General features: G+C 42.9%; 1 protein-coding gene across 1 annotated transcript in view; it reads right to left on the bottom strand.

Annotated features, from left to right (window-relative positions):
• The window catches only part of LOC139047055 (zinc finger protein 26-like), a 130,569-nt gene that overhangs the window by 52,663 nt on the left and 59,460 nt on the right, over positions 1 to 18,446 (bottom strand). The window contains exons 4-8 of the mRNA XM_070521006.1: positions 16,923 to 17,406; positions 16,192 to 16,204; positions 15,892 to 15,911; positions 12,286 to 12,324; positions 559 to 641 (exon numbers count right to left, since the gene is read on the bottom strand). Coding sequence (XP_070377107.1) covers positions 559 to 641; positions 12,286 to 12,324; positions 15,892 to 15,911; positions 16,192 to 16,204; positions 16,923 to 17,406 — 639 coding nt within the window. The remainder of the gene's footprint in view (positions 1 to 558; positions 642 to 12,285; positions 12,325 to 15,891; positions 15,912 to 16,191; positions 16,205 to 16,922; positions 17,407 to 18,446) is intronic.

The raw sequence follows: 18,446 nt of genomic DNA, 5'->3' as shown, positions 1-18,446 counted from the left end.
AAAATACTCAATTGTTGTAAAGGTATGCCTAGGCACAGGAAAACCAAAACAATCTTGAAATCATAAGATACACTGTAAAAAGGTGTACTAGTGCTAGAAAACACAGGCAAGTAAATCATAAGACTAAAAATAAAGAAGACGACATCATATCGTGCACCAAACAACATTACTGAAAGCATCAGCCACACAGGTGCACAAACATTCACAAAGTGACAGCCACTAACAAAAACAAATTTCCCAAATTGTAAAAATGTTGTATATAGCAGCAGTTCAAATATAATATTTTCCATGTACCAGTGACACACACATTGGTAGGGAAAGAGTGAAAGAAAGCTGTTTGCAACAGTGAACTCTTAAGTGTGGCATTAATAAGATACAATACTAAAATCACAGCTTTTGTCAAAAGGAAGAATAAAGGAGTGCAAACTGGGCACAAACAGAAAATCATCCACACACATACGCAGATGTACTTATGCGGCTTTACTTCGTCCATGTCCAGTTTGCCATTCTTTATTCTTCCTTATGAAATACAAAATTTTCAAACTGTCGGGTGGTTACAAAGTCGAATCGATCGCAACAAATGAGACGCTTCTGCTGCAACTCCTGGTTCTTGGCAGTTGTAAGGTGGTGATGACGCCTTGCTGTGACAAAAGGTAAAAAAAAGTAATCACATCAGTCACTTGTGTAACACTTAGTTTCCAATTGCTTGTGCTCTAAATTGAACATTTTTTAATCAGATCTAAAAGAAATCTTGTATAAAGATGACCTCCAAATATTGTATACCATATGTTTCGATTCCTACACAAATTAGCATGTAAAGGTGTAATGGAGTCTATTTTGCAACAGCAACTTAGTTATATTATTAATCAGAATTGAGGCACTTATCAACTGCATTACAGCTCAATTGAAGCTTTTAAAAGAAAAAAAAGAAGGAAAAGTTGGTTACATCTGGTGCAACATGACAATGACAGTAATCAAACAAAGAAACGGCATGCGTGCAGACGCTCATAGTACAGTTTAATGCTCAGTGAAGGAGGTGAGTGAAATACTAGAGCACTGCGCATCAGTTCAATAGGAAGTGAAACATGGTGAGACTTGCCAAATTATAAACCGCTTCGTCGAGATTAAGACAGTATACTTACAGGCTGTCTAAGGCACAATCTTATTTAATGACTGAAAGCTATTGTGCATAGGTGAGCAGGTTCATGTGTTTGCCTAGGATTATGTGTGTCTGTACAACTGGGGTTTTCTATGCAGCGGATTAATTCGAATGTCTTCAGTTGCACCAGTATTTGTCCCAGTGAACTGTGAAAGCTTTTGCTGTTTTTTATAGTACTTGAACAGAACAATCAAGTCAAAGCTAAATATCATTAACAATGATTTACCAAAATTCTGATGTAACCAACTATTTTGGTCTCCCGATCTCGGTTCCATTGAAAACGAAAATCATTCTTTTCTACTTAGTGAAGTAATTACGCACCACAGATTAGATTTGCCAAAACTTTCTGCCTTTTCAAGCATGTACTTGGAGCTTTCATGGCTAGTAAATTTATTAAAAAGTACAATAGGCAGAAGTCATCATTTGAATGTATCCTTCTGTTCGAGAGGAATTCGAGTGGAAGAACCGCAACCATGAAAATGGGATGATCAGGTTTTGTGAAGCTGCATAGGTGCGTGGTATTCAGTAAACAGCGCAGCACCATATGTGATGTTAGTAAAGAACTTGCAGAGGCCAGAAGTTGTCTAGCAGCTTGGAATAAAAACAGCGAATCTTGAAGGCTGGGCTTCTGTTCATTAAATGCGCCAGAAGTAATTTTCAGGGCTGGAAATACATATTGTGAGCCATGTTTACACCCCAGCAACAGTTCCTCCAGTGCGAGGGAGACTGAGCGCCCGGTCACTTCGACAAGCGCATGGCACAGGGGGCAAGTGTGTCTCCTCCTCTAGCCTGACCGTGGCTGTGCATGACTCGCTACATTACTGAGCGCATACAGTGCACGTGACTTATAGCGATATCAGAAGGAATGAAAAATTCAATCGTTATATGCGGTCATAGCTGTATCTGGACTGCCTTAAAAAGAAAAGAAGGTGCCAAATGCACGTTTGTGGCTCTGAAGTGAAACCTGTCATTTACACCAAAAGACAAACACACAAATTAGGCTGTGTAAAATTCAACATTCATTTATACCTCGAGACAGCATGTCAAGAGTTAGCTGCGCTGAAATAGTCTGAAATGTGTAATCGCTTTTGAAGCACTTTCAGGTTTACAACTGCAGTGTGCATCGCGCGTGGTGCAAGAACACCGGCAGCAAATCACTTAAAGTGCATGAAATCAATGAGCGACTCGATCGACGACAGTGCACTTTGCATAAACACCGAGATAAGCGTTAAACATGTCACATTGTGAATCTCGTCTTTACTGCCGCTGCTGTCTTTGCCTCAGAGGCACCTGTTTCATTGCCAGTAGCGACCTGTTCACAGATTGTGGTAATGTCAGTGGATTCCAAAATGTTGGTCTCACTATCGTAGGGGATTTCAACCTAGTGCACAAAGCCCGCCTTTCTGAAACAGATGCTTATGGTCAAAAAGGGTCCCTAACCCGTTTTTTTTTTTCTGTTGGTGAGCATGGCCATTGGTTCCAGCATTCATGATCATGGTGCTGCCTGTTCTCAGAATCCTCTATATCTTTCTATATCTCTACATAATTCTTTGAGTCCTGTAAAATTTGCAGCTTCATCTCAAGTCACACAGCTTTGCGCTTTCTCGGCGCCAACTTCTGCAAACTAGGCTGTACACTGCTTCGGCATTGCTTCCATGGCATATCTTCATGCTCGCTATGTTACAGACATTGTAGAATGAGTTGGTGCTACCATTTCACTTTTCTTTCCTTTCTTATTCTCTGGACGCGTATGGAGAACGACCGTGGGTCACAGATAATTTGTTTCTAAGTGCTCAGTGACAACATACAATCAACCAGGAATGTTGAGGGAAGCTGCCAAATTATTTCTATTCTCAAACTTGAACATCTGAATTTAGTGCAATTTAAGAAAGCTTTTTTTTTTGCACAACAAAGGTGAGTTGTGTTTACAAGGTAGGTGTGGCAAAAGGGATCACTTTTTAAAAAAAGTTTTTAAAGATTTTATTTTGCTGGGCAATGTAAGTGTGCCGTGTGTCTGTGGCAAAGAAGCTAGTGTTAATTTTATTTTGACGACGATTCTGTATCCTTTTGCGGCAAGGCCAGCAAGTTTCCTTTATGATATGTGGTGTTGAATGGTGCAAGGGCCAGCCATGGCCACGGAGTGCCATGGCATATGGCAATGAATTGTCTAATTATTATGTATGAAATACTCAAATGAGTTGCAAATGTAGACGTAATGTGGCTGTAAGGAGGCGTAAAAACTGGTTGCTGTAAGCTACGTAAGATATATAAGCATAGGAATAATGACAATGACTCGTGATACAAAAGGAACAGAAAAGTTTTGCTATGACGAAGCGATATAATAAGTTGCATACAAGCAATACTGCCTCCACAGGGCTCATGAATGAAAGGGTAGAGAGGCACATGCTTCAAATATTTATGTCACTGCGACTTCAGCCTCGAAGGCGAGGCTGTACTACATATTGCCTGGCCAAATTGTTTCCACGAAAGTAACTTAATCTAAAATGCTAAAGACTCTTTCCAGGTTAAAAAGGGGTACATGACTAAGAGAAAATGTTGGATGGAGTGGAATAACCCTTGCTGCTTGGAAAATTGGAAGTAAAGGGAAGTCAGGAGAAGACAGGAAAGATGGAAAGTGAGAAAAAGATGAAGGTTGGAGGGAGAGAGAGAAAGGAAAAGGCAACTACCGATTTCCCACGGGTGGGTCAGTCCGGGGGTGCTGTCTACATGAAGCCGAGGCCAAAGGTGTGTGTTGCTTCCACCGAGGAGCCGTAAATGTCCAAACAACCAGCATCGGCTTAACCCCCAGGATCCCCTTTTCCCCGGACACGGCTAAGCCGCTCACGGTTAGACGCGGGAGGGTCGAACCCCCGTGTGCTCGGGTACATGGTGTCGCAACACACCAAACGCCTGCTGACGCAGACGCCCCTGCGGCGATTTTACCCTATGTGACCTTCGATTATAACACTGCTGTACAAGAGACTGCACAGTTTGCGCCGTTCGAACTTGTATACAGGCGCCACGTCACGTCAACACTTGATGCCGTGCTACCTCTAGTTGATAATAGCCCAACCAGCGAACACGCGGAAGAGTTCGTACAAAGAGCCGTAGAAGCACGTCAGCTTGCTCGGCATTTTATCTGGAGCCAATAGCATACCGAAACCTTTCGATACAACAAGGGTCGACGCGACGTCCATTACTATAATGGTGCGTTTGTGTGGGTCTGGACGCCCATCTGTCACCGTGGGCTTGGAAAAGTTGCTCTGCCGGTATTTTGTTCCCTACAAGGTTACATGCCGCCTCAGTTACGTGACCTGCTGAATCGTCCCCTGCAGTTCTGAGACCGAGATGGTCGCTTTTCGCATAGTTGGCAGTTGACACAATGATGTGGGGCTCCCGCACCGCTGGACTGTGCGCGCAAAGGTCGGCGCCATGAAAGACGATGAAGCGTGTGGGCTGCACGTTCTTCTGGCCCGCCATTAAGGGGGTATAGTAGGGCAAATCGACCAAAAAACTGATTTTTTTGATTTCATCAATAAAAAATAATACACACTGTGGGGAGCAAAACAGTGCAGCGGCGAGCGCGTAGGAGCGCTCTAAGCCATTTAAAAATGGCGCCAAAAAGTGCGCCGCCTGGTATTTAAACGTGACAGACGCGAGGGTTTGTTTACATGTTGTTTTCCGTCATTTTTTCAGTGTTTACGTAATTATGTTTACTTCATGTTTACGTTTACGTAAACATGAACAAAGGCTTTGGGGAAGACACCAAAAAAGCCAGAAAGTTTCTGTACTCTGCTGGTGCATTTTGAACGGTTGTAGTGAAGGTGCAAACATAAAAATGCGTTTTTCTCAAAATCACTTTTTTCAAAATTTTCGGAACTTGATGTACCTTTTCTGGAAAACTATACAGCCCATTGCGCTGAAATTTTCCCAGAATATACTCACATCCCTTGCAAGTAATCTGAACCTAAATGTGTGAGAAAATGACTCAGTTATAAGTAACAAAAAAAGAAAAGATTATTAGAAAGACCCTCCACGGTACGAGACGTGTGACGACAATATTTTTTTTCTTACGACGTAAATGTAGCAAAGCATTTTTTTAAAGGTTCCAGTTAAACCCACTATTATACAGAATTATTGTGCGAAATTTCATGGTCATGCTGTTTTTTGTTTCTGAGAAAAGGTACATTTTATTTTCCATCATAGCTTAATGTTTTGTTCTCAACTACACAAAAAATAAAAAAGGCCTGCAGTCAAAAAATACTCCAATTAAGGCCAACGCTATTCCTATTGAGCGTGCAGAATCTCACGCTAATATATAGAACAGTTGTTGAGATATAAAGCTAAAACCAAGATGGCTCATGCACCCTACCATACTCCCTTAAAGAGAAGCGTCTTTTTCGTAAGGCTCCATCTTCAATCTATGTTACAATATCCAAAAAAGGCTTGATGACATATATTGAGTCGCAATTAAAAACTGTCTAGGAAGCTTCTCTGACGAGTGAGGCTTCAGTGATAAATTTTCTAGTTTTGAAATGACCATTCGTAACTTGAAAGTAAGCTCGTTGATTTGGAGGACTGAAGTAGGCGTAATAACGTCGTTGTGTTCGGCATACCGGAAAAGAAAGACGCCGCCTTTGATGACCTCATGGATAGCATAGTTGATAATGTGTTCACACATACTCGAGACATGAAAGTTAACTCAGTCGAACGGATTCATAGGCTAGGATGAAAGCAGCGCGGTAAACGATGACCAGTGATGATGAAATTTTATGATCACAGGGAAAAAGTTCACGTCCTAAAAAACTGCTACAAATTGAAAGGGAAGGGAATCTCTATCTCCGAAGATTTTTCTGCAACCACTAGGCACGTGAGGAACCTACTCTGGAACAGTACCTCAGAAATTAGGAAATGTGGTACAAAGGTGAAGCTCGTACATGCTCAAATTAAGATTGACAATCGATTACTAACATTAGATGAAGTTCAGTGCAAAATGGCCGGTGCGCACACACCGGCGACCAGAGGAATTCCTAATAAATGAAACGATAACAATGGCAAACACTTCTGGTGCTTAAATATTAACGCTCGTAGCATTCTAGCAAAAAGCGATGATTTAGACATGTAGTGTTCCTAGTTAAAGGACACAGTAGACGTAAAGCATTGCTGTGGAACTGGCGTCCGTCTCGTCTACATTTTATTCTCACTTCCTTCTTCTTTTCTTCTGTCTCCCGGTTCCCGCGCTTCTTCATCTTCTATTCGAAGGCTCATACCGCTTCACCCTTCCAGGTTTCTTTTCCTATCCCCTCCTGGCGTAATACTTGAAAACGTTTCCAATCGAAGCACATTCAAGTGAACCCCGTTCACCAACGTACCACACAGTCTTCAATATTCCTTTCTGAGTGGCTGTCTTTGTCACAGAGTAAGGACCTTAAATTTGGCACTGGATTCTCTTACTCCTTTCCTAACTAGAATCAGGTCGCTGACTTGAATGTCTGGAATATCTGAGCTCTTGTCTCTTGTCAACATTTTTTTTCATTCTTTTACGGTACCTCTCCTCCTGCGATTTTTGTTTCCTCTCCTCGACGATCTTGAGATTTTCTAACAGCCCCAGTTCACGGTCCGCCTGAAGAATAGGGGTCTCTCCTGAAGAAGCGAACTGCGGGCTGCATCCCAAGCCACTGGTGTAGGAGCGATTGTGATGTCTTACAGCTGCTTCTAAAGAGCATTTCCATCCACCAGAGAAACTATCGTACATCCTGATGTATTGTTTCACATCTCGTATAGCACGCTCTGCAAGCCCATTCGCCGCGGGATGGTCTGGTGCACAGAATTTGATTGATATATTGTGGTCTCAAGCCCATCTTGCTAGTTTTTCACTCTTGAATGCTGGACCGTTGTCGCATACGATCGTCCTGGTTGTCCTAAACATATCCCGTTGGAAGAGGGCGATGACACTATACCCATCTTCTTTTCCTGCCCGTGCCGCGACCATAATAGTGCACTCATTTATGGCCAGAAGAAAAGCTTGCGTTTTTCGGACTCCTTCTCGTTTCTCATTTAGCTCTTCAAAATCCAAGTGTATAACTTCAAAAGGCACTTTCGAGTGGCAAGGTATTATCATGGCGTCCGTGGGCTGCTTATATTTCACTTTGTTGACTTGACAAACGTGGCATGAACGAATGTATTGATTGATGTCTTCTTTCATGTGAGGCCACGTAAATCTCTTGGCTAGCTTGTTGTAGGTGCGCCAAAATCCGTTGATTCCTCCAGATTCTGGGCTATCGTGGTACAAATAAAGCACCCTGGAAACCAGCGTTGGCGGGACTTGATAGCGACCTTCCATAAAAATCAATTGTTCAGTGCCTTCCCACAATTTTACTTCATTGATTTCTTCAGATTGTTCTTTGCTGGCCTGTATCATAAGTATAGACAATGCATCTGCATCAGTCAAAAGGGGTCCAGGTCTGTGGGAGATGGTGAAATCAAACTGCTGCAAGTAGTTCACCCACCTGGCGATACGTACCTTAGATTGGGTCATATTCAAGAGATGAGTGAGTGCCTGGTGATCCGTGAACAAAGTAAACTTCGCACCTTCTAGGTACGTACGGAAGTACTGAATTACTTTAAGGACAGCAAGAGCTTCCTTTTCAGTAGTGGTGTAGTTGACTTCAAAAGGCTTGAGGGTGTAGCTGTAGTAGCCTACTACATGTCACTTTTCTCGGCCAGATGCTTCTGGACATTTCTGGTACAAGACTGCACCTGTTCCATAATGTGAGGTGTCGGTATTCAGTTCAAAGGGTAAAGTGAAATCTGGTATGCGTAGAATAGGGTCAGCAGAGATTCTGTGCACCAGATCATGGTAGACTCTCTCACATTCCTCATCCCATTCAAATGGAACTTCTTTCTGCGTTAGGCGCGTGAGGCATCTTGTTTTTATGGCAGTCTTTTATGAAAGGTTTGAAATGTCCTGCTAATCCCAAAAACACACGCAATGAGTGGACGTCATATGGTTTCACCAGTTGGGATATTCTCTCGACGGACTCTTTGTTTCATGCTTTTGGTAGTCCCATCAAAGACTCTTCCAAGAAACACAACTTTTCTTTGAAAGAACGCACTTTTCTTAAAATTAACCTTGAGTTGTGCCAAGCTCAGAGCATTTAATACCCGAGACAGGTGTTCCTGATGATCAGCCTCTGTTCTGAAGAAGACGATAATATCGTCTATGTACACGTTACAAAAGACACCTAGGAAAGGCTTCAGGACTTCGTTCATAATCTTCTGGAACCATGCTGGCGAGTTTTTCCAGCCGAAAGGAAGCCGGTTATACTCGTACAGATTGAAGGACATGATAAAAGCAGTGTACATTTTTGTTTCTTCGGTTAGCGGGATCTGCCAGAAACCTTTGCACAAGTCAATACGTGAAAAACTCCGGCAACCACCTGTCTCATCTATAATTGTGTCTATCTTTGGCATGGGAAATGGTATAAGTTCTGTTTGGCGATTGAGAACCCTGTAATCTGTGCAGAGTCTGAAAGTTCCATCTTCCTTCGGCGCAATAGTTATGGGAGAGGCAAAGGGTGACACCGAAGGCCAGATTATACCGGTGTCTAGCATCTCCTGCAATTTTTTCTTCAACCATATCTTGCGTTCTCTAGACATGTTATAAGGTGATTTTCGGATGACGGTCTTGTCAGTTAGTTCGAAAGGCACCTTGTGCGACTTCATCGCTTGTGGATAGCTTCCTATGAATACCAGTTCAGGGTAGGTCGTTGCAATATCCTCTGCGCACTTGACAATTTGCAGGTTATCTTTTCTATCCTGCTGTGTCTCTTCCCTTGATAGTCCTTCCACTAAAACCGCATCGTCCCAGTATACGTTGATTTTTAGTTTCTTTATATCTGGTCTGGATGGCAGAAAGTCGTATGTCACCCCCTCTATCACCAGTACCTCGCTCTTTATTTCATGACCTTGGAACTCGATGTTTACTGAGGCCCACCGATTGAGCATTGTCACTTTTCCATCGTAACCTTGCACCCGTAGCACTCTTCCACTATGCAGGTGACTTGCATCTACCAGCTTGGCATTTATTATAGACACAGAAGCACCGCTGTCAACCAAAGCCAACATATGTCGGTTTCCCACTTTCACAGGAATGTGAAGTAGGCTAGAGCAAGTTAAATAAACAGTCTCAGTTGTGGTCATCGGGTCGGACTGATCACCCTTGTTTATTAGTTTTTTGTCATCGGAGACTCTTGAGCATCTGAAAGTAGCGGGACAGGGTCGTTGTCGACGCTATTCACTCGACCTCTGGGAGCACGCCAACCCAAGTTCTCTGTGTTGCCTGCAAGGCGGCTCGGTTCTCGCTGATTACGGCTTGACCAATCCGCGCCGGTCCGTCTGAAGCGACTGCTGGAGCTAGCGGTTATATTTTGTTCTGAAGTAGATGGTATGCCATGAAGGCACTCCAGGAGCCCATCCATAGATTTAGGTGATCGTACTTGCACTAGCTTCAGGACTTCTGCGTGCAGTCCGTGCATTATTAGTGCTACTACGGCAGAAGGAGGAAGCATAGGCTTGGCCAGCTTTAAAAGGCGGCGTTTTTCAAAGAAATACTCGATGGGGGAGCCCTGCATGAATTTGAAATTAAGCGCGGCGTCCCAACTTTGCACTGGGTTGCTTCGGAATGTCATCAAGAATTTTTCCTTTCACTGGTTCCAAGAGTTGCCAGCATCTTCAATAATGTGCAGATCGTACCACTTCCGTGAAATACCTCTTAAATAACTACACATGTTAGTAATCGTCCTCATTAGAGTGCCATTTGTTCTTCCCAGCGGCATATTCATAGAATTCAAGCCAACTTTCCGGGCTTGACGACATGTCGTCGAACGCATCGGGTTCTACAAAATTAGTCGCTGGCTTCTCAGCGTTTAGAGAGCTTATAGGCGATGTCACCAGTTAGTTTTGTTGCGTAATCTGCTCTTGTTGTAGCTGAAGAGCTTTCAAAACGAGGCTCACCTCTTCTGTCGAAGACAGTGATCCACAGTCCTTTCGAAACATCGGTTGAAGAACTAATTCGTCGAAGATCGCCAGACGCAAGTTCACTTTCACCGCACCTTTCCGACGTAGTTCAGCAATGTCCATGGAAGCCTTCTCTAAAACCAGGTTCACGAGTTCTGCCGAGTTGAGTTCGCGAGGTAGTTCCACTGCTGGTTTGTCTTGAGCTTGGTACGGTATCTCGAAAAGATGATCTTCTCTGCGGAGGTCTCCTCGAGGAAAAATGTCACCCACATGTTGGAGTTAGTTGTCGGCTGTGCCAAAATAATGTAGCGTTCCTAGTTAAAGGAGACAGTAGACGTAAAGCATTGCTGTGGAACTGGCGTCCATCTCGTCTACATTTTATTCTCACTTCCTTCTACTCTTCTTCTGTCTCCCGGCTCCCGCACTTCTTCATCTTCTATTCGAAGGCTCATACCGCTTCAAGACAGTGTCATATTAACTTATCAGCCTCAACTATTGATAATTACTGAAACCTGGCTTCACACCAAGATTGGCGACAACGAAATAACGGCCCAGGGATACCGGGTCTACCGCAAGGACAGGAGATCTTGAGGCGGCGGAGTAGCAATATTTTTTAAGGAAACCTTAAAAGTTGAAAGCCTGGCCGATATACCAGATCTCGAATGTGTTATCCTGAGAGTAGACTCAGGTGGTTTAAAGTTCATAGTCGGCAGTTTTCACTGCCCCCCAGGCACAGATGAAACATTCTTTGATAAGCTTAATAAATTTCTTTGCACGGTCCGTGTCTACTCTAGTAACATAATACTTGGCGGTGATTTCAATGTCCCTTCAGTCACATGGGATACGAATTTCCCTGTATCATCTACAAATGCAGCTAAACGCTTAGTTGATATAATCCTTTATGAGTTAACCCAACTGGCTAAGCTACCCACCCACATCCAGAACACTACTGCCTCAACCTTGGATCTTTTCTTTAGTTTGTTAACAGAGGCATGTTACGTCATGTGTTGGGTATCAACATGGTTGATGGAATATCAGACCACAAATTGGTGCGCACGGGCGTTAAACTGAACGAAGTGACAAGAACAAAGCTGGAAGAGCGAGTGGTCTCGGGCTTCTCGCGTGCCAATGATTTAGAAATACTAGATACACTTGACTTACATTTTTTTTTTCGATTTACTATGCTTTCGGAGTCTAGCACGTGTACTGTTGACACCATTCGGTGTGTTTTTAAGAACCTTGTACTGTGATGCATTCATGACTTTGTACCGACAAAAGTAAAGATAATAAGAATTGTTCAGCCGCAGATTACTATGCCTATGGTTCGCTTGGGAAAGCGAAAAAGTCAAGAAAACATCGTCAGAACCGATCCCCGTCATGCATGCATAGACTCAGTGTCGTGTGCAGAGCTGAAAGTATAAAAAAAGCAAAAGATTATTATTATAGCGTTACTTTAGAGAACCTTTTACTTTCGTTCCTAGCGAATTCTGGTGGCATTTTCTCCAAGAAGTGCTTCCTTAATATGTGTATAAATGCTGCTGTTGTTACAAAGAAGTAATTGTGGAATCATTTAAGGCATTCTTTTGTTCCATGTTTACTGATGATGATGGTAGAAGGCCATGCACCAAAACAGCTAATGATATTCCAGCAATACACGACATCACGACATCTGAAGGAATCTTGTCAGTGTTACTTAATATAGATCCAAATAAAGTCATCTAGTAAAGATGGCATACCCAACGCATTTCTTGTGAGGTATGCTGAATGGTGCTCAAGGTATTAGTGCATTATTTTTCAGAGATCTTTTTTTCAGCATGAGCTTCCCAGCGATTGGAAATTTGCAAAAAGTGTTCTTTTACCAAAAACATCAAATAGTACCCTCATTTCTTCCTACGGACCGATTTCACTGCTGTGCTCATGCGCAAAAGTTATCGAACGCACCATGTTCAAGCATGCTCAAGTATTTGGGCGTTATACTAAGTGCTGATTTTAGGTGGAACGAGCATGTTGCCTACATCGAAAAGAAAGCTATGCAGAAATTGGGATTTCTAAGAAGGTCTCTAAGAAAATCCACCTTAAAATTAAGACTAATTGTGTATAAAACTTACATCCGTCCAATCCTTGAGTGCTCTTCTGTGGTTTGGGGTCTGCATAGTTAAGAAAACATTAAAAAGCTTGAAATGATTCAAAGAAAAGCAATTAGATTTGTTTACAATCGCTACAGTTCCTTTACATCCCCCATCACACTTCTACATAACGCTAACCTACTACATTGCAGACAAGACAGCATGATCGCTTGTAATACATGTTTTTACTTTATCATGACAAGCTGCGCATAAACAAGGACACGTACATATAATCCGTTAATCGGCGATCCACGCGATCCGAGCACCCAAAGAAACTGATGGAGTATTCTTGCAAGACACTAGCTTTTAAAAATTATTTTTTTCTGCACACCGTTACTGAATGGAATGCTCCTTCTGCTGATACAGTAAACTGCACTACTGTTCAGTTGTTCATGGCAGGGCTGCAGCAACAATCCACTTGACTTTGCTTCGTTGTACATGGTTCCTTATCTGGCCTTGCTCAACGCATGTGCACTAAGCTTCAATTTACATATTATTCTCTAGTACTTTTTCAGTGTGCTAAAAATATTTGCTTGGCATCATGTGTATCTTTCGGTGTTTGCAAGGCACATTATATTACATGTTTATCTTGCGCTGATTATGGTAAGTTTACTCGCTGCAGAGATGTTTGTCAAGAGATGTCTGTTGCCGTTATTCTGCCTTTGAATTGTATAATTTCTAGTGTTCGAGTTTCTAGCATTATAGTTTCTTGTACTTGCGCATGAATCATGTTCTCCCTAGTACCTGCATTGGACTTGCTTCGGCAAATTTTTCTGTTGCGCTTCTAGCACTGTTTCTTTGTTTTCAAATCTGTTTTTGTGTTATAACCCACTCCTGCCTAAGGCCCCATATGAGAGGTCGGCAGTACTCCTGAAATAAATAAATAACAGATAGTCGTTACATATGAAGGTCTACTGAAGGGTCTGGTAGTACAGCTCTCTTGACGGCAATTGTACATAGCTACAATAACCTCATGTAAGATACCCAAGGTTGGATGACCACACCAGGTTCTTCTAACTTCCACCAGGGAATGTGGAAGTGAGAAGAGGTGAATAGAAGACAGGAAAGATTGAAAGTGAGAGAGGAATTGGAGAGGCAGATAGCAAAAGGCAACTACCCATTCCCCACAGGTGGGTCAGTTCGGGGCAGCCGTCTAAGTGAAGACCTCATTCATTCATTTATTCATTCAAAGGTCCGGACACCCAAAGTCGGCTCAACCCCCAGGATCCCCCTTTCCCCAGACAGCTACACGCGGGAGGGTGCTACCCCCATGCGCTCGGGTAAGTGGTGTTGCAACACACCAAATGCCTGCTGATGCAGACACTGCAGGAACACCCAGTGGCGAGATTTAATCGTTTAGCTCATAGCACCACATCGGAACATTGCGGTAAGAGTTTTATTTTACCATAGAGCATCTACTGCAGTTTACAGTGCGTCGGCTGCTCATTGTTATAACAGGTATATCGTTAAAACAGCATTGTTATAAGTGGGTTCGACTGTATAAGACAATGTTTCCTGCCATGCGTTTCGCAGCTGTAGAGCTCCACTAATGCTTCAAGCAACATCTTAGGTTCTCAAAGCATTCAATATCTTGTGGATGACCTTACCATGGGTTTGCCAATGGCATGGGATGACTTGCAGCCATAGAAGTAAATGTAACAACGGCCACGATAGCTACACAGTAGCTCAAGCTACAGCTTCTGCCTCCAGCAGCAAGACTGGTCATTGCGGTTGCCCGAGACGGTGGCCCAACTCATCTGGTGCTCGGGACCTACAAGCCTCTACACTTTGTAGCTGCCCCTGCATGGCAAACACCGCTTTGTTTCCCATGCTTCTTAAACTGCGTCTGTGCTTTGGATTAGCTGGGTGCTTGAACGAGCTCAGACGAGGAGGGTCGACACGTTTCTGGTAACAATGGCTGGGGCTCAGATCGTCGACGGTACTGTTCCACTGCAAGCAAGTCTATCACCATCAGCAACAGCCGATTTTAACGTCCAGTGCAGGACGAAGGCCTCTACAAACGAGCCTAATTCTGTTTCAGAGCTTTTTCTTGCTTTTGGCAGAACACAATTTATAGTGGGGCAGTGCAACCAGGCATTATTCTTTTTATGAAAGAACATGCTGTCAATTCTAAATTGAGCAACATTTGTTAAATCTCTTCATAACACTGGAGAGCAGTTGAATACACAATTTATTTCCAAGGCCCCATTAAAGCCACTCTCTTTTAGCCTTGTCTACACATCACCCTTTGTCAGGCGCTTACTGTCACTGAACATAAAGAACCTACCTCGTTTATCTCACCAAGGACACCAAGCGAATATGCTATCACACATGGAAAAACAGGAAAAAATGGCAGGGGTCTGATTTTATTTTTAACTAATTATCAAGCCATGAACATGAAAGTTTCAGTAAACATTGCAGTTAGCGTGCCCTGCATTTCTTAAAGGTGCAATTTTCTTAAAATGTAGAGTTCTCATAGGAAATAAGAAAATGTAGCGGAAAGCGGTCACCTGACAAATTCAGGCCCTTCCTAAGAAGTCTTCAGGAAGACGATAACTTAAGCAGAGGCATTTAACTTGGGATACAAATTTCCAAGACCTTCACTTCTAACTTCACTGACATTAAGTTTGCTGGAGTTTCTTGTTATGCAAGGGCAGCTTGCAAGATACTGTGCTGCTCATAGAACACACCCATAAAGCTTTTGTGCACTCGCATATGTAATGCATTGAGAAAGCTGTAGTTAGGCTACACACTTCGGGTACACATCATGCAACACCTTCCCCATAGTTCAGTTGAATATAAACAAGGTGATTCCGATAGTTTATCAAGGCCATCTGGTTAACAAACTGCATTCCTCATATCATGCATCGAAAAAAAGAAAGATGGTTCAGTAATTATCTACAATGTTTTATTTGAGCAAGAAACAAAATTTTAGCCGCTTTGTGCACTTGGAATTCGCTCAATTTTTGCTCAATTGCAGTTGGTGACTTGTCCCATAATTTTATGACTCTGGGAAATGTTGTGTAAAACAGCACCTTGACATTCTGGAACGTTTGATTAAGTAACTTTCTATATATGACATACAAAGATTAAAAGATTTTTGTTTGCGACTGACAACACGCTTAAATTATTGAAATATAAGCACTGTGGAATGCTTATTCAACAGAGAAAACAACTACATGCCTTTGTCAATGCAAAGAATTTGGTTTAATTGTAATAATGCCGGGGTTTTAAGCCAAAACCACAATATGATTATGACGTATGCTGTAGCGGGGGACATAAGGGTTTTTACCAACTGGCATTCTTTAATGTGAACAATGCACGGTAGATGGGTGTTGTTGCATTTGATTGCCATCGAAATGTAGCCACTGCAGACAGGATTTGATCCTGCTTTTGCCCTATTGTCTCAATATATAGTGCTGCAGTATTGCCCAAAAAGCAAACAATTGATTGCAATAGAAAATTGTTAAACAGCTATACAATGAAAGGATTGTAGCTTTATTGGCCATATAAACTTGTAAACATTCTCTTATCAATTAAATTAACAAGCATGTTTCACGTGCACGGGCAAACAGGAACACATCTCACTTGATGACTGCAGACACTTGCTGTCAGTATGCTTGCGTGATGAACAGGGGCAGCAGCAGCGACTGAACTGCCTGTCATGCTGCCTCTTGCTTCAATGGGAACTAAGTGAAAAGAACACTGCACGCAAGAAGCAGTCAATCAGACCATTGCACGGCTAGATTTTGCATCCTCTATCTTACATTACTTTCAAGATAAAGCCTGCACGATTGCGCTCACCCGCATAATACGGAGCGGCAGCTTCATGACACAACATTGCGGCAGCCCATCTGTCGTATCAAACACTCGGACACCGAAACATACTGTGAGTCTCATACTAAATTGTTGCACACAAGGCCTTCAATTCGGCGCTACGGCACGGCAAAACTCCTCGGCTCTGCTTGCCGTTCCCGTGTGTAGGATGCCGTGTCACAGCCAAAATTGTACCATGTGTAACCTAGTTTTAAGTAGTGGCCGCTAAAAAAAAAAGTGACTCAAACTTCTACCCTGCATAATCAAAGCACCTGCTGCTTTTCAGCTTTTTTTGGGCTTACTGGTTTCTTATTTTACTGAGAAGATTGCCATTGTGTGACCTATGCACCACACTTGTGTGTTGGCAATGCCAAAATATGAGGAAGGGCCATTTCATTCACAATGATGTTCATTTAAGTTGCAGTACAATTCGAGGACACCAGTAAGTCCCAGTGAGAGGTCTACAATCAAAATTTATCATCACTATTTTATTGCAGAAATGGGTGTTTTATACACACAGTTCAGATATGATAGAGTCCAAATTATTGTGCCTTCACATGAAGGGATATCACATGAACACAGTTGTAATCTACGCAATGTTACTCCAACACATGTCCCTGCCACTTGTTCAGTGATGGTCAAACATCCTGCTATGTTACTTGGCAGCTCAACATATAAGAACATATCGCAACACTTGTGCATCCTGATACACAAGACAGTTGTTCACCCGAAGAAAGAGATTTAGATTTGCAATTCAGATGGCCGTTAATACATAGAATAAACTAAACCAGCTAGTGACCTACTAAGTGGCATGTGGGTGCTGTGTTTTCATATGAGTGTTCATACTACTAGACTGCACAAAGGACATGCAGCAGATTTTGCAGTGGTATGGGCGCTCCCCTGTGTGGATACGTAGGTGTTCCTTCAGGGAGCTTTTCACTGTAAAGGACTGAGGGCACAAATGGCACTGAAATGGTCGCTCACCCGTGTGGATGCGCATGTGTACCTTGAGGGTGTCATCACGTGTAAATGTTTTACGACAGAAATGGCATGCAAAGGGACGGTTGCCTGTGTGGGAGCTTAGGTGTGCTGTGAGTCTGTCCTTTCGCGAGAAGCTCCGAGGACAAAAATCACATTGAAATGTATGCTCGTCATTGTGGATCTTGATGTGTTTTTCCATTTCAAGCCGCGTTTCTGCCTTGTAGTAACAGAAAGGATAGCGACAGTGGAGTCCCTGTTGTGACCTGCCATCTTCGGTAGATGTCAGAGTGGTAGAGTCCCTTGATCCTGCACCGAGAAACAAAATTGCCTTATGCCAAATCAAAGAACCCTTTTAGAACAGTACGAGTTGTTGAATATGTCACTGTTTGCTAAGTTACAGCTCGGATAAATTGTGCGGAGGTTCATGGTACAGCTACAGTAAATCATTCACGCATCACAGTTTGTGTGAAACGTGTCATATTAAGAGAGCTACAGACAATTACAATTTACCCTCCCTCATAGCCATGCATGTTCTCCTCAAACACGGCCAAGTGGCATGCTGCAATCGGTAGCGATGAACATAGTAAATTAGTCTCTTTACGTGGAGCACTTAGATGTGTAAATTATTGATCAAAATAAATTACACTAACAATCAGAGCGTTTGTACAATATCGTCAAAATAATTTCGGGGTCCCTTTAAGCATGAAAAGGCACCACTCATTAATAAGCAAGTACATAGATCAATAGTAAACACTGAAGAACAAGGTGATGCACACTTCGGAAATGGGCAAAGCAAATATGTCATCTCGCAATGCAAGGGCTAGCTTAGGTCGAAACAAGCAATACCTTTCGTTATTGCACTCCACGGTGATATTCACGGTGGAGATTACAACAAACAGTGTGCTATAGTTTATAATTGCTCATAATACACAATACAATATAACATTATTTATCAGAGTAATCACAGCGCTTTTACGACATTATAGTGGGGGGAGGAGGAAAGTAAGACAAGCAGGCGAATCTATATTGTGGAGCGCAGAGCAATTCGGACAGGGAAGGCAGAGCACTGGACTGAATACAGACAGGTGGATCCTTGCTGTAGAAGACAGGCCAGGTGCAGGAGGAATCAGAGCTGGGTGAGCCTGTGCTCCAGCATCAAGGACCGTTCAAGAGGCCCCCTAGCCTGGCGACTACTCAAGTCACTCACCGGCAAGAGGACGAGCCGTCAACCCGTCCTCACTGTGGCCATCTCGCTAGGAATCAGCAAAGAGGCCCTCGCAGAACTTCTGGCGGACTGGTTCGCCCCTCCCGTGCCACAGAGTGCAGCCATCTTACCCCTCCCCAGC

Source organism: Dermacentor albipictus, chromosome 6 (assembly GCF_038994185.2).
Source record: "Dermacentor albipictus isolate Rhodes 1998 colony chromosome 6, USDA_Dalb.pri_finalv2, whole genome shotgun sequence".
NCBI lineage: Eukaryota > Metazoa > Arthropoda > Arachnida > Ixodida > Ixodidae > Dermacentor > Dermacentor albipictus.
This window is presented reverse-complemented; position numbering and strand designations above follow the sequence as displayed.